The following is a 24594-nucleotide window of genomic DNA, read 5'->3' on the forward strand; positions in this document are numbered from 1 at the left end:
ATATCCTCATTCTGCCTACAAAATATGAGAGGCCAGTAAAAAGTCAATATCCCTAATAGGATAAGGTGTGTATATGTGTTTGCACATGTCCAGGTGTAACAAGATTTAAAATCCTATGCCTCACCCCCTTAACATACATGCACACCAAAAAAAACTGCCTCCACTATTTTATGCTGACATTGTGCCCTTGTTATAGTAAATTGCCATATACCATGATGCATTCGTATTGTATATTTGATTTAAATAAAATAAAAATGATTAGATCTTTTATTATTATTATTTTTTTTTAAATTATGCATATCGAGATTCATCTTTCATCTACAGTCCGACGCAGTCACCACCGGAAAACGCCAGAAAGTGTCGCATTCTCTGCGCATGCGCGCTGTTCTGCCGTAAATCGAAACCGTAGCAGCACATTCGGATCCAGGCCACAAACATGTTAAACCGTGCAGAAATATAGTCGACTAACAAGTAGCTTTGTCAGCGCTATCTGTGAGCACTACACGGAAGAACGGGGTCGGGTCTGGGGTAACGCGGCGTTCATGCATGGGTCATGTTGTATTCTAGCGTAGTTGTGAGCTGATATTGTGTTTTGTTCCGCGGTGTGTGTGTTATGTGTTGACTGTAAAGAGGACAGTGCGTCACCGTACAAGATGGACACTGCCGAAGAAGGTAAGCTGTCTAGACACAGAGGCATTGTTGCTGACCGTCTGTTTCCATGTTGTTGCTTTTTAAACGCGGTACAAACGTATGTTTGTCAGTATGTGAAGATTTAGCCGGGGCGGGCAATCAAATATGCAACTGTAACGTAAACTGATGTGGCTTTAGCCAGCTAACGAGCTAAATGTTTTCCTTCCAGCTTGGTCTTTAGTATAGCTGTCATCATCCAAGCTAGTCCAAATAATATGAATTTGAACTTGATTTCGACTTTAAAGGACGTCATGGAAACGGTTAAAAGCACATTAGCCATTATAAAAACGTGTGACACGTAACTCCCGTAGAATGGTTTATTTGTGTATTTTGGCCAGGTGTAAACGCACCAGACATCTGGTGAAATAAACGAATCACGTAATATATCAGTCAAATCACGTATGACATATTTGAAACACTGCTTCAAAATGAGAAACCATTGATTTTTAAACTTTATTGTGCTGGAGTGATAGTTGTCTCTCATGTTATTCTTTATCTAGTCAAGGTTTATACTGTTGTTGTCGCCAAGACCTATGTAGATGACCAGGAAACTGATTGGCAAGATAACAAGCAATAATCTTGCATGTATCTACACTTGTGTTTTTTTTTTTTAATCCGTATAAATTGAAAATCATAAAACGTATTAAGTCTAGTTTTATTACTTTTGTACAGTGTGTTTGTTGCAACACTCATATCCAGTTCATTCTCATTTAATTTAATTTGTTCTGCACATACTGTATGTTTTTAAATGTTTATTTTGCCCATCTTTTCTGGCAGCTGATATATGTAGGGTGTGTCGATCTGAGGGAACTCAGGACAAACCCCTCTACCATCCCTGCGTGTGCACTGGAAGTATTAAGTTCATCCACCAAGAATGGTAAGAGCTTTGTTCATTCAGTGACAAATTCCCTGCACAACAACCTTTTCATTTCTGGTCATACGATGTGTACAATGTCAGATTTTTAGAGTCCATTGTTTTTAGACTTAGAAATGGGACATTAGAGATAACATTCAATGATGAAAGCTGGCTCATTCCTAAAGGCACTTTATTATTAGTTTATTGTGTCTGCTTTAAAATGCAGAGGAAGTAATTCAAGCAGGGAACTACACTGTACCTGGTGTCCTGCAGTAATAATTCTAGGTGTCCTACTCATGATGAGTCAGTAATGGCAAAAAATGGGACAGAGTGAAATGGATAACCACTTGCAATGTAAGAAGGAGTTCCAAGCTCTGACAAACAAGAATATGATCTGATCTGACAAAGGCTTTGCTGTTCAGTAGTAAGCTTACAAGTCAACAAGTGCAGGCATTGAGCATAGTTTAGATTATTTAGTGGAAGTCTGGTTGATACATTACCCTTCAAGAATTTGGGGTCAGTAACATTCCTAAAAAAGTTTTTGAAAGAAGTCTCTTATGATCGCCCAGACAGCATTTATTTGATTGAAAACACAGTAAAAAAAAATAGTATATGTTGTGAAATATTATTATCCTTTAAATTAACTGATTAATATTTTACAAATGTTTTAAGTTGTAATGTAGGCCCGAGATCTGAATTTACACAAACAAGTATTCCAATCTTTAGTGTTGCATGGTGCTTCAGAAATATTTTACATTGAATTGTAATTTGGTGGTCATGTAACATCTCGTATTATCAATGTTGAAAACACTTTTATTACATGAAAAGAACAGCATTTATTTGAAATAAAGAAATCTTTTATAATATTATACATGTCGTTGCTGTTACTTTTGATCAGTTGAATGCATATTTGCTGAATAAAAAAAATAATTTCTTTAAACAAAGGTAAATGACTGAAACTTTTTGAATTGTAGTGTGTATTGCTTTGGCAAAAGAAAATCATAAAAATAAAATAGTGTTGTATTGCACATTTCTTTAACACCCTACATTAGCTAATTTGGCATTTTCTAGAAGCGAATGTCTGTCAATAGATCTAGGTTAACCTTTCTAATGGGTCCAGTTATTTTTGTAAGGCTTTGTGTTCAGGTTTTTGTTCTTTTTGGTTACTGAATGGAAAGCGTCAGCAACACCCTTTTGGCTAACTGACTAGCTGCAACTTATGAGCTCAGGGGTCCTCCTCAATGTAACAGGTCCAGCTGTTGTTATTCTTCCCATGTCAAAATGGGAAACGAAGCAGGATTTTCTGTGTTTTTTCACACAAGTCAGATCACCATCCTCATGGCCGCTTCCTGCTCCCCTCTTGTGTTTTCACAGCTTGGTGCAGTGGCTTAAACACAGCAGAAAAGAGTACTGCGAATTATGCAAGCACAGATTTGCTTTCACACCAAGTAAGTAACCCACTCTCATTACATTCTTCAGGGGAGGCAAAGCCACGAACGGTTCTATAGAGTCACAACAGCCTCGAATGGCCTGTTCAGTAGGAGCGATTGTGTGCTTCAGAGCCAAAGGGCTCTATGGGTTAATCATGTGACATCACTCGTCACTCAACACGGCACTCGTGTTGTCTGACATAGCTGCCTTTTGCTGAGCTGAAACAAGGTTTTTACACCAAGGCTTTACTACAATAAAAAGTGTTTTGATTTAGTTTTGGCCATTGCTTTTCAAAAGCTTTGGGAGGAATGTACACACAAGCCCTTTGGAAAGAATTCCTTGCAGTCTTCTGTGGGAGCTTAATGTATTATTTAACATGGAATGACACGATTAAACAAAAAAGCACCAAAGTCGCAAAATGGCTTAGTGAGATTATTAAATCACAAAGCCTGTGATTTAATTAAATAACTATATAAGCTGCATGTTTTAGAGTGAAGCGCGGCACTGTGTTCTGGCACACATGAGCAGCTCATGATTCTGTGCTTTCAGTGTGTCAAAATGGCTCTGTTCACTGACAGCCTGTGCTGACATTGCGACTGAATTTATATGTACATTTTTGGGCGGGCAAAGCAGAGAAAGGGGAGCTAACAATTCTCCTTACAACGTCACAAGGAGGAGATTTAAGATCAGCCCGTTTGAGCTTCCATTTTCTCAAAGGCAGAGAAAGATAGCAAAATCTCGATTTACACCTATTCAAATTTCTAGAAACTTGGGGACCATAAACAGGCTAGGGGGAACTCATTTTAATGTTAAAAAACCTCAGAAAGTGAAATTTTCATGTCATAGGACCTTTAAAATCACTCCATACAAAATCCTCTCTGCATGTGCTGAGTTTGAGTTTGGGTTGTTTATAGCTTGCATTTGGGTATGGAACATGCACCGACCATCTTCCCAAACTTATAAAAAGGATTCATATAAGCTGATATTAACAAAAGAGAATCTTCAAGGGCTCCCTGTGGTTTTCTGGCAAAATAAAAACTTTATGGTTTCATGTAAATGAAGACAGCCATAAATATTAGTATTGGGATTTTACATTTGTAATATAAAATAAAATAATTATAGTTTTTATTGGAAGTTTTACATTGGAATGCTACTGTAGTAATATTTCTTATTTTTATAAGTATTATTTTTAAATAATTTAAGCTTTTAAGATAATCAGAAAATAAAATAATTCCTTTATGCTTAAGTGAGGGATAATTTTAGTAAGATTAGATACAAGCACTGCATCCTAAGTTTGTTTTTAAATGTTGCCATCTGTGTTTATGTGGACAATAATTGTTTTGATTCTCAGAGTTCGAAAGAGATGCTTTAGAGATGCCTCTTCTGAACTTCTGTTTGTAGAGTTATGTTTTCAGAGGCATGCTCATTATTGTAGAGTCAGATATGTATTAAACAACTTTGGAAAAAAAAAAAAAATCCTATTAGTTTGTTTAAATAGATTGCGAAGGATTATGATCATCTTAAATTTGAATGAAATTAAGTTTCTAATCCCTCATTTACCGTACTGTATGTTACACTTCTAATTGGGAGGAGCCCAAAATGTTTATCTACAATTGTCTCTCTTTCTTTCAGTTTACTCTCCAGACATGCCTTCACGGCTTCCAGTGCAGGACATTTTCGCAGGACTGGTCACAAGTATAGGCACGGCTATCCGATACTGGTTTCATTACACGCTTGTTGCCTTTGCTTGGCTGGGGGTTGTACCTCTAACAGCATGTAAGTGATGCCCAGAGGTCACAGTCTGGTACGCTGTTAGTAGTAAGCTGTCTTTTATCCCAATGTTGTGCATTTTATTCTGTTCCTCTCATAATGTTCTCCTTTTCCTGTAGGTCGCATCTATAAGTGTCTGTTTACTGGATCCGTAAGCTCCCTCCTGACTCTGCCGTTAGATATGCTCTCCACGTACGTATCAGACAGGAAAGCTCTCAGGTTTTCTCCTTAAAATATTCATTTACATTGCCGATCGGCTCATTGTGAACTCTGAGCATGATGGGTTATTTCAATCCTCGCTGAGGTCTCGGGTTTAGCCGTGGACATGGTTGCATGGGGAATAGTAATGGATGGATATTTCAGAAGTGATGATCAGTGAATGTTCATCCTCTGCAGGGAGAACCTGCTGGCCGACTGCCTGCAGGGCTGCTTTGTGGTGACCTGCACCCTCTGCGCCTTCATCAGTCTGGTGTGGCTGCGGGAGCAGATTGTTCATGGAGGAGCCCCGTTATGGTTGGAGCAGAACCAGCAGCAACCTGCTAATGCAGCAGGACCACCTAATGAGGTATAATATCTGTGACATCACATCACTTTTCGTCTGATTGAATGCATATTACACTCAAATTGAATGGATTTAGAATAAACGATAGTGATTCACTAATAAAATTGTGTGATTAAAAACGTAGTCTTACTAAGTCTTACTTTAGTCATCATTACTGCACTGGCAAGTTTGGGGTCGGTAGGAATGAAAAAATTGTTTTTTTGAAAGAAGACACTTCACTAAGGCTGCATTTATCTGTTCAAAAAAGTAGTAAAACAGTATGTGACGAGTGGGGTGGGGCTGAGAGCCGTGGGAACGGAGCGAGGCCAGTGGAGTAATTGGAAATGAGTGACACCTGTGCCCCTCACTGGTCTCTCTCTCTCTCTCTAACGCGTTAATTGAGATTAATTAATTACACAAAAAATCTTTTTGCACCGCGGAACGTTTGTCACTGGATGAGTTTCGGCGGACCGATTATACTGAAGCACCAACTAGCGTTGGCATATCACTGCAGCACATCGAGCCTCAAGTATCACCTCAACGCAAAACATATAGCAGCTAGCGTGGACTTTACACTTTATGTTGAACTATGTATTATTTTGTTGGTGCAACAGTTTATGTTGAACTCTTTATTGTTTTGGCCAAGGTTATTGAGAGTTGGAATGAGTATGTTATGGCCTCTGAAGCAACAGAGAGATGTTTTCTAATAGTCGGGGTTTCCAATGTTCTGAATGTAATTGACAGTATTGTGTATTACTTAAAAAACACTTTACAGAAGGTTCCAGCACCTATAAGCTTCCTGAATTTCTGAAATGTACTATTTCTAAATTGTTTCTAAATATGCTATTGCTACACTTCATGGCAAAAATTGCACTGGTCTGCTAGACTTGGTTGAACAAAAATAAACAATATTTTGTTGCTTAAGCTTATGTATTCAGTCATTATTCAATGGTATACTATAAATCCATGTGAAAAAAAATTACTTCTCACTGTTCTCAGGTCAAATATTTATCTGCAATTAAAATGCGATTCATTTCGATTAATTAATTCCAAAGCCTCTAATTAATTAGATTAATTTTTTTAATCGAGTCCTGGCCCTAATATATATATATATATATATATATATATATATATATATATATATATATATATATATATATATATATATATATATATATATATATACAGTATTGTTCAAAATAATAGCAGTACAATGTGACTAACCAGAATAATCAAGGTTTTTGGTATATTTTTTTATTGCTACGTGGCAAACAAGTTACCAGTAGGTTCAGTAGATTCTCAGAAAACAAATGAGACCCAGCATTCATGATATGCACGCTCTTAAGGCTGTGCAATTGGGCAATTAGTTGAATTAGTTGAAAGGGGTGTGTTCAAAAAAATAGCAGTGTGGCATTCAATCACTGAGGTCATCAATTTTGTGAAGAAACAGGTGTGAATCAGGTGGCCCCTATTTAAGGATGAAGCCAACACTTGTTGAACATGCATTTGAAAGCTGAGGAAAATGGGTCGTTCAAGACATTGTTCAGAAGAACAGAGTACTTTGATTAAAAAGTTGATTAGAGAGGGGAAAACCTATAAAGAGGTGCAAAAAATGATAGGCTGTTCAGCTAAAATGATCTCCAATGCCTTAAAATGGAGAGCAAAACCAGAGAGACGTGGAAGAAAACGGAAGACAACCATCAAAATGGATAGAAGAATAACCAGAATGGCAAAGGCTCAGCCAATGATCACCTCCAGGATGATCAAAGACAGTCTGGAGTTACCTGTAAGTACTGTGACAGTAAGAAGACGTCTGTGTGAAGCTAATCTATTTTCAAGAATCCCCCGCAAAGTCCCTCTGTTAAAAAAAAGGCATGTGCAGAAGAGGTTACAATTTGCCAAAGAACACATCAACTGGCCTAAAGAGAAATGGAGGAACATTTTGTGGACTGATGAGAGTAAAATTGTTCTTTTTGGGTCCAAGGGCCACAGGCAGTTTGTGAGACGACCCCCAAACTCTGAATTCAAGCCACAGTACACAGTGAAGACAGTGAAGCATGGAGGTGCAAGCATCATGATATGGGCATGTTTCTCCTACTATGGTGTTGGGCCTATTTATCGCATACCAGGGATCATGGATCAGTTTGCATATGTTAAAATACTTGAAGAGGTCATGTTGCCCTATGCTGAAGAGGACATGCCCTTGAAATGGTTGTTTCAACAAGACAATGACCCAAAACACACTAGTAAACGGGCAAAGTCTTGGTTCCAAACCAACAAAATTAATGTTATGGAGTGGCCAGCCCAATCTCCAGACCTTAATCCAATTGAGAACTTGTGGGGTGATATCAAAAATGCTGTTTCTGAAGCAAAACCAAGAAATGTGAATGAATTGTGGAATGTTGTTAAAGAATCATGGAGTGGAATAACAGCTGAGAGGTGCCACAAGTTGGTTGACTCCATGCCACACAGATGTCAAGCAGTTTTAAAAAACTGTGGTCATACAACTAAATATTAGTTTAGTGATTCACAGGATTGCTAAATCCCAGAAAAAAAAAATGTTTGTACAAAATAGTTTTGAGTTTGTACAGTCAAAGGTAGACACTGCTATTTTTTTGAACACACCCCTTTCAACTAATTGCCCAATTGCACAGCCTTAAGAGCGTGCATATCATGAATGCTGGGTCTTGTTTGTTTTCTGACAATCTACTGAACCTACTGGTAACTTGTTTGCCACGTAGCAATAAAAAATATACTAAAAACCTTGATTATTCTGGTTAGTCACATTGTACTGCTATTATTTTGAACAAAACTGTATATATATATATATATATATATATATATATATATATATATATATATATATATATATATATAAATAATATACTGGTGGATCAAACTTCTGTTTATTCCTAATAAACTTTGTATTTTCATTTTTCCACACCAGCAACTTCTGTACAGCAAAAATGACATTCCTGTTACAGCTTAAGGCAGCGAAACTTTCTGAAAGCCTGATATTCTTTAGAGACCAATTATACAGGTTGCGCCATGACCCTCTTTGTTTACTTTGCTTCCTGCTTACTGTAATTATCATTTTGATTTGAGCACAACACAGTGGCCTGCCTGACCTTCTGTCATTTTCAAATCCCTCATTATCCCCTGAATCTCTAGAGACTGCACTCTTACCAAAATAGCAGCTTATTTTTTCTTGGTTTGAACCAGATGCAGTTTACTACTACGACTTCACAAACCCTCTTATGCACAGACTCCACCATAGCTGTTTCCAATTTTCTTCATTATTAATATCCTATCCATTAGGATGCTGGCCAGGGTAATGGGGGTGCTGAAAACCAGCCCATGCCCGCACCGGCTGAACCTCCAGCAGAAAACGCTGCAGCCGCTGAAGCTCCTGACCTCCCCGCTGACCCTGCGGAAGAGATGGAGCTGGATAATGAAGATGAGGAGGATGGAGGAGCCGAAGATGTGGCAGATGCCAACAATGGAGCACAGGGTATGACGGCTTTAATTAAACAAATGAGAAACTTTTCAGTGGGTATGAATGCAAACTGGTGCAAAAAGCTGTTTGGCGGCTGAAACATTGTGTTTGTTCTGTGCAGATGATATGAACTGGAATGCTCTTGAATGGGATCGCGCAGCTGAAGAGCTCACTTGGGAAAGGGTGAGTTTATGTGCTGTATGTCACTGTGTCATACATCAGACCAAAATATTTCAGAGAAACTTTAAACCTGTTCTTCTCTCCTTAGATGCTTGGGCTTGATGGGTCCCTGGTTTTTCTGGTAAGTTACACAAATACTTAATTTCTCAAAAAACATCCCGTTCAAAAGAACTAAAAATTAATACTATTTATGCTTTAGGAACATGTGTTCTGGGTGGTCTCACTCAACACACTCTTCATCCTGGTGTTTGGTAAGCATTACTGCAGATTCGTTTTACAACAAATTATAGCATGAATGCATTCATGTTCAGTAACCGTCCTTGTTTCCATCCAAAGTTTCTAATTAAACGTATGTGCAAAATTGGAATGTTGTATAACAGAAATTGTGAATGAAGCATCGTTTCCATTCAGTGAGTTGAAGAGAACAAAATCGTCACTTCCTGATTAACTTGCACTACATATCACAAAGACAAAATGAATTTGATGCAGTGGGAGAAGGCTTGTATTTAATCATGTTTGTATACAATTAGTTACGAGCTTCAGAGCGTGCAGAAGAAACATGGTCATGTTATCTTATTTTTTGGAGTTTGCTGTTTGGGAACACTGTTCTGGGAGTTAATTATAATGGAGCACTTTGAAAAGACTTTGCTCAGGCATTTATGAATGATAAAACTAGCATTTCTGGTGCTGCGCAATAAGATCAGTCCATTGGTTGGTCCAGTTATGCTGTCCCATCGCAAAGTCACGTCTTTTTTTATGCACATTAAGACATTTATTTGGCAAAATTGTTTCCATCGTAGTTTATGCACCTGTTTTCTTACAGCATAAGAAATTCATTTTACTTTCGTTAAGCACATACGTGTTTTTTTTTTAAATGTGCATTTTTAGAATTTATGCGCATCTTGGTGTTTCCAGCGTTTTTTTTTTTTTTTTTTTTATAATGCAATTTCCCAAAATGCGCATAAAAATAAGTATATGGAAACATAGCTATTGACTGTTTTTCAATTACAAACTTAAAATCATCCCTTCTCAGCTTTCTGTCCCTACCATATTGGCCACTTCTCAGTGGTTGGACTTGGTTTTGAAGAATATGTAAGTATCAGATTAGTTTTGGACCTTTTATCCAGATTTACTTAAAAAAAATTGTTTAAATGCAGTTTCAACATTGACAACTGTCTCTGTTTTCAGGTTCGTGCCTCACACTTCGAGGGACTCATCACTACTATAGTTGGATATGTCCTTTTAGCCATCACACTCATCGTGTGTCATGTATCCTTAAACACCCAAGTCTTCTAGGAAGTTACACACAAAATATGACTAGAATCTTTTTCTTTCTTTTTTTTTAATGAAATTGCCACATTTACTTTCAAGTCATTCAGTTCCAGTTTATGTTGTCTTCTAGCGAAGTATTACAGAAACACTCCTCATATATGTTATCTTAATATGGGAAGTTTACAGCCCCTGATGTTCCCTTCCTTAATTCAGATCTCAGGGATTAGCAGCACTAGTGAGATTTCAAAGATCACGCCGCTTGTTAGGAGTCTGCTACATTGTTGTAAAGGTCAGTTACATCAGCAGTTTATACGCAATGTTCTGTAAAGCCATCTTTGCTAAACTTGTTTAGTAATTAGAAATACAATGACTTAATAACATTGGTTGCAACAACTGGTTTTGCCAATGATCTCTGGGATTTACTGTAATTCTGTGTCCTGAGTCACATTAATGCTTTAATTAGATTACATTATCTAAAATTAGATTACAGGCCTGGGCCTAATACACTTATTTATGCTGCTATGTATAGGTTTTATATTTGCTGTTTGTTTAGTATCAGGTCTACTTCTTTTGTTGAGGCTCATATTTTGTTTCTTCCAGGTCTCTCTTCTAGTAGTTGTGGAGATTGGCGTGTTCCCCCTCATCTGCGGCTGGTGGCTTGATATCTGCTCTCTGGTATTTAGTTTCATTTTATCAAACTAATTTAAGATTTGCCTTTCTCTTCATGTTGGCCCAAAATGTCTTTAATAAAATTGGAGAAAGCTATTGGTTAGCATTCCCATTCATCTCAATGACGGCTGCTCTGCTTCATTTCCCCCCCATTTTTTTTTTAAGGACGAAAAAAGTTATGAGTTCACCTTTAAAACCTTAGTAAGTTTAGCTCAGGAACCTTAAACTTAGTATTTGTCATACAGAAAAGGTTAACATTTGTTTATCTCTCTCTTTTGTAGGAAATGTTTGATGCCTCTTTGAAAGACAGAGAGTTGAGTTTTGAATCCGCCCCAGGGACCACCATGTTCCTTCATTGGCTGGTGGGGATGGTCTATGTCTTCTATTTTGCCTCTTTCATTCTTCTACTCAGAGAGGTGGGCATTTTTTATAGCAGTTTCATCATGCAGAAGATTTTTCAGGAGATGTTTGAGGGATGCAAGTGCCTTCTTTTGTATTTCTTAGGTTCTAAGGCCTGGAGTCTTGTGGTTTCTCAGAAATCTGAATGATCCAGATTTCAACCCAGTGCAGGAAATGATACATCTACCAATATATAGGCACTTGAGACGATTCATATTATCAGTGGTGAGTAAATGGAGGAAAAAATATCCAAATGGTTTTTGCATTCTTTTGCAAAAGTTTTGTGATTGAAGAAATACAAGGTGGGAGGAAAACTATGTTTCAGTTTTTAAAGTTTCTCAAGGAATGCAGTACTTTTGTAAGATAATGCAAAGTGTGCTCTAGTGCTCCCTACTATTCTGTTTTCCATGTTCTAAAAATAAAAAGTTTTTTTCTCTCTTTTCAGGTTGTGTTTGGCTCAATCGTTCTTCTCATGTTGTGGCTTCCTATCCGGATAATCAAACACATCTTCCCTACATTTCTTCCCTACAATGTGATGCTTTACAGGTAAATAAAATGTATTTCCATCTCATTGTCGTAAAGACTTAAAGCTTAATATTCCTTGAGATAATTGCCTAAACTTTGTGTAAACATTCAGAGCTTGAGGACAAGGTGCTTTTGCTTGTTTTACTGTGTAAATCCAGTCAGAGATTACAACCAAAGGAAGCAAAGTTCTTTCTCTGTGTGACTCCATGGTTTAAAGGGCCATAAATGGGAAGTGCTAATTACTGCTGTCATGGCAGACATTTGCCTCGTTACCTAATGAGTGTCTGGACTCTGTGTAGTGCCGAGTGGGCCTGTTGCATCATTTGGCAGGTGTGTTACACCTGATGTCATCATTCCCAGCAGAGCGTTACTACAGTCTGATCTTGCAGAGAGCTATTAATATAATGTCCACCACAATGATGCTCTAGAAAGTCTCCTCACTCTGTGTTTGTGTAGAGTATTTTTCCCTATGTAACCCTGCTGTCCTCAAAGCAGTGCTGAGCTTTACAATCATCACTAGGAGAGTACTTTGAACAGCTGTAGTGTTTGTTAGGGCACTGACTCTGTGGAAAGAGGCCATCTGTCACGTGTTGGGGCTTTTAAATGTTGTTTGAAAGACTGACTGAGAAAGCTTGTGTTTGAACTTCCAAACCCATATGAAAATATTTGGACAAAAGCGGAGACATTATTCAAAATATCTTATGTAGACATTCATTTATGGGTCATAAGGGTGAACACATGGTGTCAGAATGTTCATTTTTGTGGTGAACTATCCATTTAAGGTTTACATTTTTTTTTTTTTTTTTTTTTACACTACATAATGCCCTGTTCTCTCCTGGTACACTAATCGATGTCCTGTTGTTTCCTCGGGTTAACTGAAATATATAATGTAGAATAAAGGGCTGTTCACATCAAGGATGAAAACTATATTGAAAATTATATCTTTAAAGTTTTAATAATCATTTTGTGGAATGGGGAATTGCACAACACAACTATTATGATGTACAGTATGGTTAGAATAACTTTCATAATGATTTTTTTTTTAATGCTGATAAATGATACAAACTTTGTCAGTCTATCAGAATTGGTTAACATTAAAAGGCTTGAGTATTCAAAGCTGAAAATGACACGTCTTAAAGTAAATAGAATGTTGGTTCATTCTTCATTGATGTGGCGCTAATAGTTATTACGAACAGGCCTTAAGCTACGTTCATACTGCAGGGCTTAATGCTACATTCCGATTTTTTTTTTTTTGCAAGGCCGTTCACATTTCCGATTAAATGCGACCTTTTGTGATCTCCTGTGTCAACGTGAAATGACCCAGAAGTGACCCGCATGCGCAGAAGAGTACTCAACGGTGAACGACATCACTCGTTGTTTGCGGAAGTAGCTATTGTTAAACATGGATGTCAACAACTGTAGTCAACAGCTGAGTTTTTTTTTTTGTTGCAATATTAAAGTTATTTTCCCAACGGAGCCAGCACAATTACAATCTTCTTGTTTTAAGAAGAAAATTAAAAAGGAGGAGAGCAAGGTTTTTGGTCATGGCGTTTTGTGGAGCTGTGTTAGCAACGTCGGTACAGAGAAACGTGTGGGTGCGGAGTCGCAGCCAGGAGTGGTGGGATACTGATGTGAGTGGCTCTTCTCATTCCCGCCTACTTCAACGCAGAACTATGACGTTTGTAGCGTAACAATGACGTACAGGTCGGATTCATGTGGCCTGGCCGTTCAGACGGAGGTCGCATTTCAAAAGATCGGATACGTGTCGGATTAAGGACCACATACCCAAGTGGCCTAGGTCACATTTGAAAAGATCAGATCTGTGTCGTTCAGACTGTCATGAAAAGATCAGATACAGGTCGCATAGGGGCAAAAAAATCGGAATTGGGTCGTTTCAGCCTGCAGTGTGAACGTAGCCTTAAAGTCTAAGGTTAAGCATTATTTGAAGAAACTTCAACATTTGGTTCTAAAACATAAATGACATGGTTATTTTTAAATGCCTTAAAAGCATATTGTTGACAAGTGAGAAGGGTCTGGCTGCAGACTTGCACTCTCAGACTTGCACTCTTAGACACTTGTGCTTCCCCTAGCGACGTCACTTGCAGTCTTCTTTTTTTTTTTTTCTATTTATTTATAAGTATTTGTTTGAATCTCTCAACATTTTACAACAGTAGCCAGGTGGTGAAGACAATAAAAAAGAAACTAAATTACAATTTCACTTGCAATCGCTACATGCACTCTCCGCTACCTGTGACGTCACTTGCAATCAACACAAATCGTGCGTGTTGCCAATGGAGACACTGTGGTGGCGATTAAACGATTAAAACTAAATTAGTAGGCCTACTACTATACACAAAGTCCTTCGTTAAGCGTTTTCCTCCTATAGAAAAAAACAAACACTTAATATGGCATAATGTATTAGGATACGTTAAGTTCAATTAAAAGACCAAATTCGATATATAGTTATTATTTAATGTACAACAAGGCAAGCAGATGGCTATGAACACAATGCGAACGCTTAATGTGGCCTAATAACACACTAAGATGATAAAGACAATTCAGCAGGCATAGCCTATATGTCTTCTTGTTGACTCAACGTATATACAGATCAGCAAATATGAACGTGCATTATGAAATGCATCAAGTGATTTTAAAAGGATCAGCTCCGTACAGGCAGGCAGATGAGTACAGAACGCAGTGCGTTAAACTGTACATTAAATGTTTTCCTGCTATAGAAAATCATTTTAAATAAAACACATAATGTAGCTTAATGGACAAAGACAGTGATATAAACGAGTTGTAGACAGTTTATTCTATATGGAAAAATGCTTAACGCGAAACTTTGGGCTTTGCGTTTATTCACCACTACAGCTTCTTGTCTCCATTGGCAACATGCACGATTTGTGTCGATTGCGAGTGTTCCCAGACAGCAACATAGTGTTGGCCCAGATCCGGCCCACATCTGGCCCGCATGAAATCCGTGTGGGCCACATGTGGGCCAAATCTGGGCCGACACTGCTTGGTGTCTGGGTTGCAGGTAGCAGAGAGTGCAAGTAGCAATTGCAAGTGACATTGTAATTTAGTTTATTTTTTTCTTGTCTTCGCCACCTGGCTACTGTTATAAAATGTTGGGAAATTAAAAAAAAATCTATAAAATAAAAAATAAAGACTGCAAGTGATGTCACTAGCGGAGAGTGCAAGTTTGAGAATGCAAGTGCAAGTCTGCAGCCAGACCCTCTTGTGAAAAGTTGCTACAGAACGACTACAACGGTAATCAGTTAATGCACACACAAAAGGGGCAGTAGTGTTGGCTCTATAAAAATTTTCCTATTAGTATTCCAGTATTGAAAGGATGAGATAAAATGAGATTGTCCAGGAGTCACAGTGTGAAATTATTATTTAAAGAGGACCTGGAAAAATGCTTCAGATCTGGTTAGATGACCCTCAGGCCATTTTATTCTAAAAACCTATTAGATGTTCCATAGCATTATGAGTGACCTACAAATTGATGTCATGCTCTATTAGAAGAGTGATACCAGTAGTTTATACACAAATGTAATGAGTTCCCCTCTCTTTCTCTCTCTGTCTCTCTCTCTCTCTCTCTCTCTCTCTCTCAGCGATGCTCCAGTGAGTGAGCTGTCTCTGGAGTTGCTTTTATTGCAGGTTGTTCTTCCTGCTCTGTTGGAACAGGGACATACACGACAGTGGCTCAAAGGTCTAGTGCGAGCGTGGACCGTGACCGCTGGCTACTTGCTGTGAGTCTCACACACATTGACCCTTTTGCTGCTTACGTCCGTTAACCTCATGGACTGAAATGACTATTCCTGGTTTTCTCTGGGTTGTCCTAAAAAAGTCTGTCACTGGAATTGAACTTTGTGTAAGGGTCGCACGATCATGACAAATCATAACTGTCTAATATTTCCGTTGATGTTACAATAACGATCATTAGTTTTGATTCAGTAGATCTTGGGGTAAAATGTGGTATTTTATGCCCATTTTATTCCATTATAATCAATGAATGCCATGCAACCGTGTACATGTGTACGGAGTTCTGCCCTTTCACAAATGCTTCTGTTAAAACCAGTAAAGCTGTCCACATTGTGGAATAAATCTCTAATTTACATTATGCCTACACCTTGATTTTAATAGGAGGGTTTAGTTCACCTTTCTTTAATCTCTTTCTTGAATCTTGAAGCGCTAATGATAATCTTAATCAGCGCTACGTTGTGTCAAACCTTTCAGAGACTTGCACTCTTACTTGTTGGGAGACCAGGAAGACAATGAGAACAATGCCAACCAGCAAGCCAACAACAACAACCAGCAGGCCCGAAACAACGCCATCCCTGTGGTGGGAGAAGGACTGCATGCTGCCCACCAGGCCATACTACAGCAGGGGGGTCCAGTGGGCTTTCAGCCCTATCACCGGCCCATGAGATTCCCTCTAAGGGTACTCCAACTCTGTCCAATTGACTTTTATATAACAGTGAATGTCTTGAGTTTGTGAATCTGATTTTCAGATTGATGGTCTTTTAATGTTTTTTTTTTTTCTCTTTTGTGGTCCCCTTTGTAGATTGTGTTGCTGATATTGTTCATGTGTGTGACGCTGCTTTTGGCCAGTTTGGTGTGTCTCACATTACCAGGTGAGGGTCCAACAAATTGAGATCTTACTATTTGCTCACCCTCATATTAATTTATAGAATAGATATAGATAAAGAATGGTGATGATTGCATTGAGCTTTCAATATTCAAAAATGATTCAAAAGCAGTTTAAGTGGTCATTTAATTACATTTCAAAGCTTGTGTTAATAAAAGCTATCATGCAACTTTGCAAGATTTAAAGCAAAGTAGACTTATGGACTACTTTAATGGTGTTTTAAAGCAGTTTTTAAAGTTTGAACATTCAGTCCCTGTTTCCTTGTAATTGCATGTAAAACAGTGACCCACACAGTCTTGGAAATTTACGTTACACTTTATTTTAAAAGGTCTTTGTTACAGTATAATTGCATTTAAGTACTGAGTAATAAGAATGAACAACATTTACTTACTATAGGGTTAGGATTAGGTTTTGGTTTATGGTTAGTTGTATGTAATCATCTATCATTTTGCTAGTATTACAATAGTAAATGCGTGTAGTGTGTAACAAGGACACTGTAAAATAGTGTTACTGAAATTTCTTCTTTTGTGTTCCATGAAATAATAACAATTTATATTCCTTATTATTTTTGTTAAAAGAAAATGCATTCTTGATAAGCATAATAAACTAATACGTCAATGTGTACAAATATTAAAATGCTGTTGTTAAATTATATTTTCTTTAAAACCTTTATTTCTATACTGATCTTAATGTTTTCAAAGCATAAAAAAGTTTGTCTCAGATTTTCAGCAGTGCTCTGTTTGTCACAGTGTTCACCGGACGCTGGCTGATGTCCTTCTGGACAGGAAGTGCTAAGATCCATGAGCTGTACACTGCAGCGTGTGGGCTGTATGTGTGCTGGCTCTCCATCAGAGCGATCACAGTGATGCTGGCCTGGATGCCTCAGGGGCGGAGAGTCATCCTGCTCAAGGTTCAGGAGTGGACCCTCATGGTACTGAATACAGAGGTTTCATTGAGGCCTAAATGAGGATTTTGGGGTTATTTTACTACAACTAAAGACAGATGATGAGCCGTGTTGCTGATTTGTGTGAACTCAGATTATGAAGACACTGATTGTGGCAGTGCTGTTGGCTGGGGTGATCCCTCTGCTCTTGGGACTGCTGTTCGAGCTGGTGATTGTAGCTCCTCTCAGAGTGCCGCTGGATCAGACGCCGCTGTTCTACCCCTGGCAGGTAAAGCACCAATACAAGTCTTGCTCTTAAAGACACAGTTCACCCAGAATAGAACAGAATATGATTTACTCACCTTTAAGTTGTTCTAGACTCCTTTCTTCCTTGGTACACAAAAAACACTAATTGTAAAGAATATCATTTCTGCTTTTTTTTTTTCCATGTAGTGAAATGAAATGAGGACTGGGGCTATCAAGCTCCAAAATGACACCAATCCCACCATTAAAGTATCAAAAGCGGTCTATATGACAGTTGACATTTGTTCACACTGCATGTTAAAACCAATGGCTTTCAAAGGTTATATATATTCTATTTTTAAAGACAAATACATTTTAAATAGTGCTGATAAATTGTGATTAATCACAGCCAAAAAATTTTTTTTTTTGTGGGCAAAGTATGTGTGTGTGCGCACAGTGTATATTTATTACATATATTGTATATATTTATAGATAATATAAATGATATAAATATGTACATGTAAATATTTTCTAAATGTATACTTTGTGTGTGTGTGTTTACATATACATAATAAATATACAAAGTGCACACACATTTAAACAAAAACTTTTATTTACGGTAACATTATTTGGTAACACTTTATTTTAAGGTGTTCTTTTTACACTTATTACATGTACTTACTATTATAATTACAATTAATAACGCATAATTACATGTAAATAACCCTAATCCTAACCATATAGGAAGTACATGTAGTTAAATGTACTTAAATGTATAACTACCCCGTAACAAGGACACCTTAAAATGAAGTGTAACCCATTATTTTAAGGACCTATTCTCACTGTTAACTAGTTGTTTATTAGCATGCATATTACTTGCATATTGACTGTTTATTAGTATTTATAAACCACACATTAATGCATTATTCGGCATGACCATATTTTAGATTCCTTAATCCTACACCACACCTAAACTTAATAACTACCTTACTCTAACTATAAATAAGCAGCAAATTAGGAGTTTATTGAGGGAAAAGTCGTAGTTTGTGTTACCACTTTTATTTTGGGTGCGATTTTATCGTTGCCCAGCACTAATTTTAAATTATAAGGGTGAATAAATGACAAACTTTGAGTATGAAAGAAAATTCCCTCACTATTTACTCACCCTCATGCTGTCTTGCATAAACCTGCTTGCATTGCATGGACTCACAGAGATCTGAAATCTGAAGAAATATACATCTGGGACAGCATGAGTGTGAGTAATTGATGAGAGAATGTATTGTTCTTTAGTGTTGTGACTTCTTTATACACAAATAACCTTGAATTAGCAACTGTGTTCCCACCTGACATGTCCACTGTGTGTCAGTATTTATCTGACCAGCTTTTGTTTTTGTGCCGTGCACTGTTCTCTGTCTGAGCTAATGAGCTGTGTCACTGATGTACCGGAAAACAGATTTTGGTTGGATTTACTCCAGTAGCAGGCAGTTTTTCCAACAGACTCCTTTTGCCCTACTAATCTAATCCATCCTGTTTGGAGAACTTAATTTCCACAGGCGCTAAGTGGGGCACAGAGGTATGGCAGTGTCAGTCGTATTGACTCTTATTTTTCTCTATACTGTTAAGGACTGGGCTTTAGGAGTACTGCATGCCAAAATCATTGCTGCCATCACCCTCATGGGTCCCCAGTGGTGGTTGAAGACCGTTATTGAGCAGGTTAGTGGCTGGGATGTCTATCATTTGTTCATGATCTCTGTGGTGCTGAAGACACACTGTGGTGAAGGATACACTCACTAACTAAATGACTAACTGCTTTTCAGGTGTATGCCAATGGAATCCGGAACATTGACCTTCATTTCATCATCAGGAAGCTGGCGGCCCCGGTCATTGCTGTACTGCTTCTTTCTCTCTGCATCCCCTATGTGATTGCTGTAGGCATCGTCCCCCTTCTAGGTGGGTAGAAACAATGCTGCTGTTAGCCAATGCAATTATAAATGTAGGTGAGGTTCTTAGAGAGGTTTACATAAATAAAGAACATTGAGGGAATTTACTGTTTAATGTGGATTGTCATGAATTTTGCCAAAATTTGGATGAACAAATCAAAAGTAGGTCAGTACACTTAAATCAGTATGCCATATAATGTCTATGAATATTAAACCGCAAAAATACAATTTAAATATGAATCCTACGTGTCTCTGTGTGATTGAATGGCGCAGACAGTGTTTTCAGCCTCTGCCGCCTCAATATACGAGTACATCAGAATCCGAATGATATATCAATATAGGAGTACATGATATATGAGTGTTTAATTTATGAGTACTACATGAACACACAAACATAATCTCCAGAAGTGCCCTGAGAGTCACTTCATGAGAATTTTTGCATTTGTTTTGAGAAAAACTACTGTCATATCATATACAAACAGAAACCTGAAGGTCTTTACAGCAACCCGTCAAAATAAAAGTTTGGTTTAACTTGAAGTAACTGTGACGGAAACATATTACTTAATGTAATGATAGTATTACTACTACTGAAAAAAAATATTATTAAATCATAATTTTTTAAGGAATATTTACAAGAAAACAGAATTGGGGGAAAATAAAACAGAATTTGAGAAAGAAATAAATGCTGTTATATTGTGTCAGTTTCATGATTACAATTAATTAGACGATTTTTATTTTTTTATTATTACCGTATTTTCTGGACTATAAGTCACACTTTTTTTCATAGTTTGGCTGGTCCTGCAACTTATAGTTAGGTGCGACTTATTTATCAAAATTAATTTGACATGAACCAGGAGAAATGAACCAAGAGAAAACATTACCTTCTCCAGCCGCCAGAGGGCGCTCTATGCTGCCAGATATGCTGCTCAGTGCTCCTGTAGCCTACACGGAGCAGCATAGAGCGCCCTCTCGCGGCTGTAGACGGTAATGTTTTCTCTTGTTTCTTGGTTCTATTTTTTTACTCATCCTGACGTATTTTTGGACTGATGCGACTTATACTCAGGTGCCACTTATAGTCCGAATAATACGGTAATACAATTTAATTTAACAATTAAAACAGTGTCCAAAAAAATAAACGACTGCAGTAAAATGTGTAAAAAAAAAAGGCCCTTATAAATAGTATGTTTTTTTGATTCCTTTTATCCTGGCCATCACATAAGCGACACTGTCATTGCAGTTGGACTTTGTTCTTTTAGAAGAGGTTTTAGCACTCACTCGAGTGGCTTCATCATGTGGAGATTGGAGTGGTCTTCAATCAAAAAGGAAAAAGTCCAGTTGTAACAGCTGCATTGTAAATGGTCACTTGAGCTTTTTAAGTGCACAAATTCAGATGAAATCTGAACAGTTAGGCGTCCTTCAAACTTCAAATGGGAGTTGCATAGTTACATTTAAGATTCCATTAAATACCTGTTTGTTCATGTCAGGATACTTCCAACTCTCTTTATGGCTCAATAAAGAGTAGATCACCATCGTTCTGCATATGTTCACATATACTGACTCATTTCGGTTACTGCACCACTGAAAGCATTCGGGCTGTGTCAATGGCTGTTGTGGGAGTAGTGTAGTAAAATTAGCTCATCACCGGCTGTGCTGCTGAACATTAGGGATATCTTACATGCCTTAAGAAAGCCAGGTGTGTTCTCAAGGACCTCAGTCACCCACAATAGAACTCGTAATTAAACAGTCAAAAACCATCATGTATCTTCAGTAATGTTTTTATTGCTGAGGTTTTCTCTCATTTTACAATACTTTAGCACAGTTATCCATTCTAACCAGCTCTTGTCTCTCTGAATAGGGGTCACTATGGAGATGCAGAATCTGGTGCAGAGGAGAATATATCCCTTCCTTCTGATGGTAGTGGTGCTGATGGGTATCCTCTTTTTCCAAATCCGACAATTCAAGCGCCTTTATGAGCACATCAAGAACGACAAGTGAGTCTTGAACAGGGTTTGAAATTAACTTATTTTTTAAGAGCCAATAAAAATGCCTAGTGGATTTGATTTTCAGAGACTTTTTTTTTAACCTTGAGAACATTTTCAATAATGTGCCACACATTTGCTCTACCTTTCAAAGATACGGGGACTGATTTTGTTTTATAAAAAAAATAATAATACTTTTTTTTTTCCTCAGCAAGGATGCAGTAAATATATCAAACTTGATAGCAAAGACATTTATAATTTTATAAAAGATTTGTATTTCAAATAAACATTCTTTAGAACTTTTTATTGATCAAAGAATCCTGGAAAGATGTTTAAGTAACAAATCAGCTGTATTCGTAAAATTCAGCTTTGCATTGCAGTAATAAATAGCATTTTAAAGTATAATAAAATATAAAAAATATATGGTTATAATATTTTTCAGTAAATAAACGCAGTTCTATTTAAACTGACCAGTGTAACCTTTTAAGTCTTTTGTTGACTATTTTATTTTAATAAAATAATGAACAGACTGTGATGTAAATTTGAATTCCTAGAATACGTGTGCGCCAGGCTCCGGTGCGATCGAAACGGCTGAGACATAAAAAAAAACTTTTTCCGCAAATGTGTTTAGATTACTTTCATATTTGTGCACACTCAAAATAAAAACAGAAGATCTGTGCTCTTGTAAAATAAAGCAAATAAACAATGCGCGTTGTCATCCTTTTCTTTCCATGAACTTATGGAGCGCCGACAGACTTCTGTTTTAAGTCTGATATATTTTGCATATATATATTTTTTTAAATATGAAAACAAATTATTTTTTATGTTAGGCCTATTACTTGCAATTATTTATTTACAAATTCTAAGCTCTGATTATGACAAGTGTTACCACTCTTACTGTGGTAGACCTGGGAAGGGAAATGAAAGATTTTACAAATTAAGAGTTCGTTCAATTTATTCATTTGTTCCCTTATTTCAGTTAAATCATGGGTTATTTAGGGAACAAAATTAATGAAACATGAACAGTTGCTACAAATTAATAAGTCGTAGGAACAAATTAACAAGTTTCAGGATAGCCTTTCTGTCCTGTATCTGAGCTTGTGTTCATTTGGTTTTTTTTCATCCATGCAGGTACCTTGTTGGACAGAGACTTGTGAACTATGAACGAAAAGCTGGCAAGCCCAGCACTACCACACACAGCAGTTCAGTGCAGGAGTAAAGAGCTTGAGATTGCTTTGGAGTCACTGTTTCTGTGTGCGAGCGAGTGAATGATTGAACAGCCTTCCTCTCCTGCTCCCTCTGTGTGCGTCCATACATCCAGCACATCCACAAAGACTGAAAAAACTGACCTCTGGCCTCCCTGACACTGCCAGCAAAAAGGGGCGAAAGAGTCGTGTACATAAACAGGGCGAAAGAGTGAATCCCTACAGCCAGCCAACCGTGGATTAAAAAGAATGTCTCACTCCTAAAAAGAAAAAAACAAATGTGTGTTAATTTATTAAATCGAGTTGTTACCTTATTTGTGGAGATTTGTTTGTGGCAAGACTCGACCCACATGGTTCCTTTCATCACCCTCATGAAGAGGCCAGTAAGACTCTAGGGATGAAAAGTCTTGAAACGTCTGGGTCATAATGGAGCTGGATTGCCACATTAGTACCTTTTTATTTATTAGGTTTAAATTTTCAATGAAATATGATCTTGAAGTTTTTGAATGCAAGGGTCTTGTTTGATTTGATGCTTTTGGTAGTGTGTCTTGCCTTCATTTCTCGATGCTTTAACCTCCAGAACAGAAGCGGATGGAGGTGGATTTAAGGGTTACGTTACACCCATATGCTTCCTGTCATGTGGAAAAGAGGGAATATCTTTCAACAGTTCGCCTGCGACTGTTCATGACCAATTCCTAGAAGCACATAGTCATTATCTAGCAGCCGAAGCGTAGTTTGACGGTAGAGTTTATGGCTCACAGTGAGCCGCGAATCTGATCTCTGCCTGCTAGCTCTGCTTTCAACTCTGAAATATCCTTTCGAGTAGCTTAGAAGACCGTTTAGAGTGCTAGTTGAGTCAGCGGTTGAGCTAGCATATTTGTTTGCTGTTCAAGTTGATATCGACCGTTGTTTGTCCGTCTCGTGCGCAGCATGGCCTAGCAACACTTTCTCATAGATGTAACTCTGGCACGTACACAGGTTTGTTGCACTTTTATTTTAATTAACGAAAGCGTCTTTTAAGAGCAGCAATAGTTCGGAAACCCTTAAGGACCAAATTTTAAGTCCTTAAACATCTGGGAGATCACTAAAATTCATTAAACTGATCAGATTTTCAGCTGAAATGTGGTTTATGATTCTGGCATCGATTTGGTAGAAGAGTTTCGTGTCTGTAGGAAAGGAGGAGATCCTAAACGCGTTTGTAAATAATGTAACTTTTTCAATTGTTCATAGCAGAGTATGTTTTTCTCCATTTCAAACGTGCTGCGTCTGTTACAGGTTTCGCGAATCCTGCAGAATTTGTCTCAGACGGCGTTAGAGATTAGAGTGTTATTAATCAGCGCTGAGATTCTATAAGTGACCTTATAGTATCTTATTACACTGAAACTGGATACTGTATGCTTCTTGATAGCTTGTGCTCCTCTGAAAGGCAAATGTTCTATTTTTATATGTGCAACAGTGACACCATTTTCATGTTTGCTCAGCCATTGATTTGACTTCCTCTGAAGTTTTCTGAGGTCAGCTAGAATCCAGGTAAAGGTGGTGGTCCAGCACTAAACAACCCTCGTGTGTCTGGTTTACTAAGCCTTTTCCTTTTCATCGCATGTTCGTGTGAGAAGTATTCAGTATTCGGAATGTTTTCAAACCTCCTAGGAGGCTCTCGCTGTAACAATTACATCCTCATCACTTTTTTTTTTTTTTTTGTTGGAAACTTTTATTACAAATATTAAATCACAAAGTGTAGTACTTACAGCGCTTTGTGTCTTTAATCAAACTTCTCATTCGTGTGCTCATTTTCATGCAGTTCACTAACCAAGTGAATTAGAAATTTGATGATACAAAAGATTACTGTCCGTGTAATGTA

General features: G+C 37.6%; 2 protein-coding genes across 3 annotated transcripts in view; both read left to right on the forward strand.

The window, feature by feature from the left end:
- Positions 1-316: 316 nt before the first annotated feature.
- On the forward strand, positions 317-24476 carry LOC127950745 (E3 ubiquitin-protein ligase MARCHF6). 2 transcript variants are annotated; one of them, XM_052547986.1, is made up of 27 exons: positions 379-672; positions 1468-1567; positions 2921-2994; positions 4610-4753; positions 4867-4939; positions 5144-5312; positions 8607-8799; positions 8906-8967; positions 9053-9085; positions 9164-9215; positions 9998-10056; positions 10153-10233; positions 10457-10525; positions 10837-10911; positions 11071-11106; positions 11187-11321; positions 11410-11529; positions 11750-11850; positions 15447-15584; positions 16072-16276; positions 16400-16469; positions 17233-17414; positions 17521-17655; positions 19233-19322; positions 19427-19559; positions 21405-21540; positions 22660-24476. In XM_052547986.1, the coding sequence occupies exons 1-27, from the start codon at positions 654-656 to the stop codon at positions 22745-22747; spliced, it is 2772 nt and encodes a 923-aa protein (XP_052403946.1). In that variant the 5' UTR covers positions 379-653; the 3' UTR covers positions 22748-24476. The 2 variants fall into 2 exon arrangements, with proteins under 2 accessions (XP_052403947.1, XP_052403946.1); XM_052547987.1 differs by lacking the exon at positions 11071-11106 and having other exon boundaries at positions 317-672.
- LOC127950757 (transcription elongation factor A protein 1) overlaps positions 513-24594 on the forward strand; it is a 174441-nt gene continuing 150359 nt past the window's right edge. Inside the window, exon 1 of the mRNA XM_052548010.1 lies at positions 513-516. The gene's annotated coding sequence lies outside the window, so the exon portion shown is untranslated. The remainder of the gene's footprint in view (positions 517-24594) is intronic.

Source organism: Carassius gibelio, chromosome B2, assembly GCF_023724105.1.
Source record: "Carassius gibelio isolate Cgi1373 ecotype wild population from Czech Republic chromosome B2, carGib1.2-hapl.c, whole genome shotgun sequence".
Classification (NCBI taxonomy): domain Eukaryota; kingdom Metazoa; phylum Chordata; class Actinopteri; order Cypriniformes; family Cyprinidae; genus Carassius; species Carassius gibelio.

Excerpts from the sequence above, each read along its gene's own strand:
- LOC127950745 (XM_052547986.1), top strand. Across the intron at positions 1,568-2,920 it reads AAGTTCATCCACCAAGAATG|CTTGGTGCAGTGGCTTAAAC; the intron begins GTAAGAGCTTTG and ends GTGTTTTCACAG. Across the intron at positions 11,851-15,446 it reads TACAATGTGATGCTTTACAG|CGATGCTCCAGTGAGTGAGC; the intron begins GTAAATAAAATG and ends TCTCTCTCTCAG.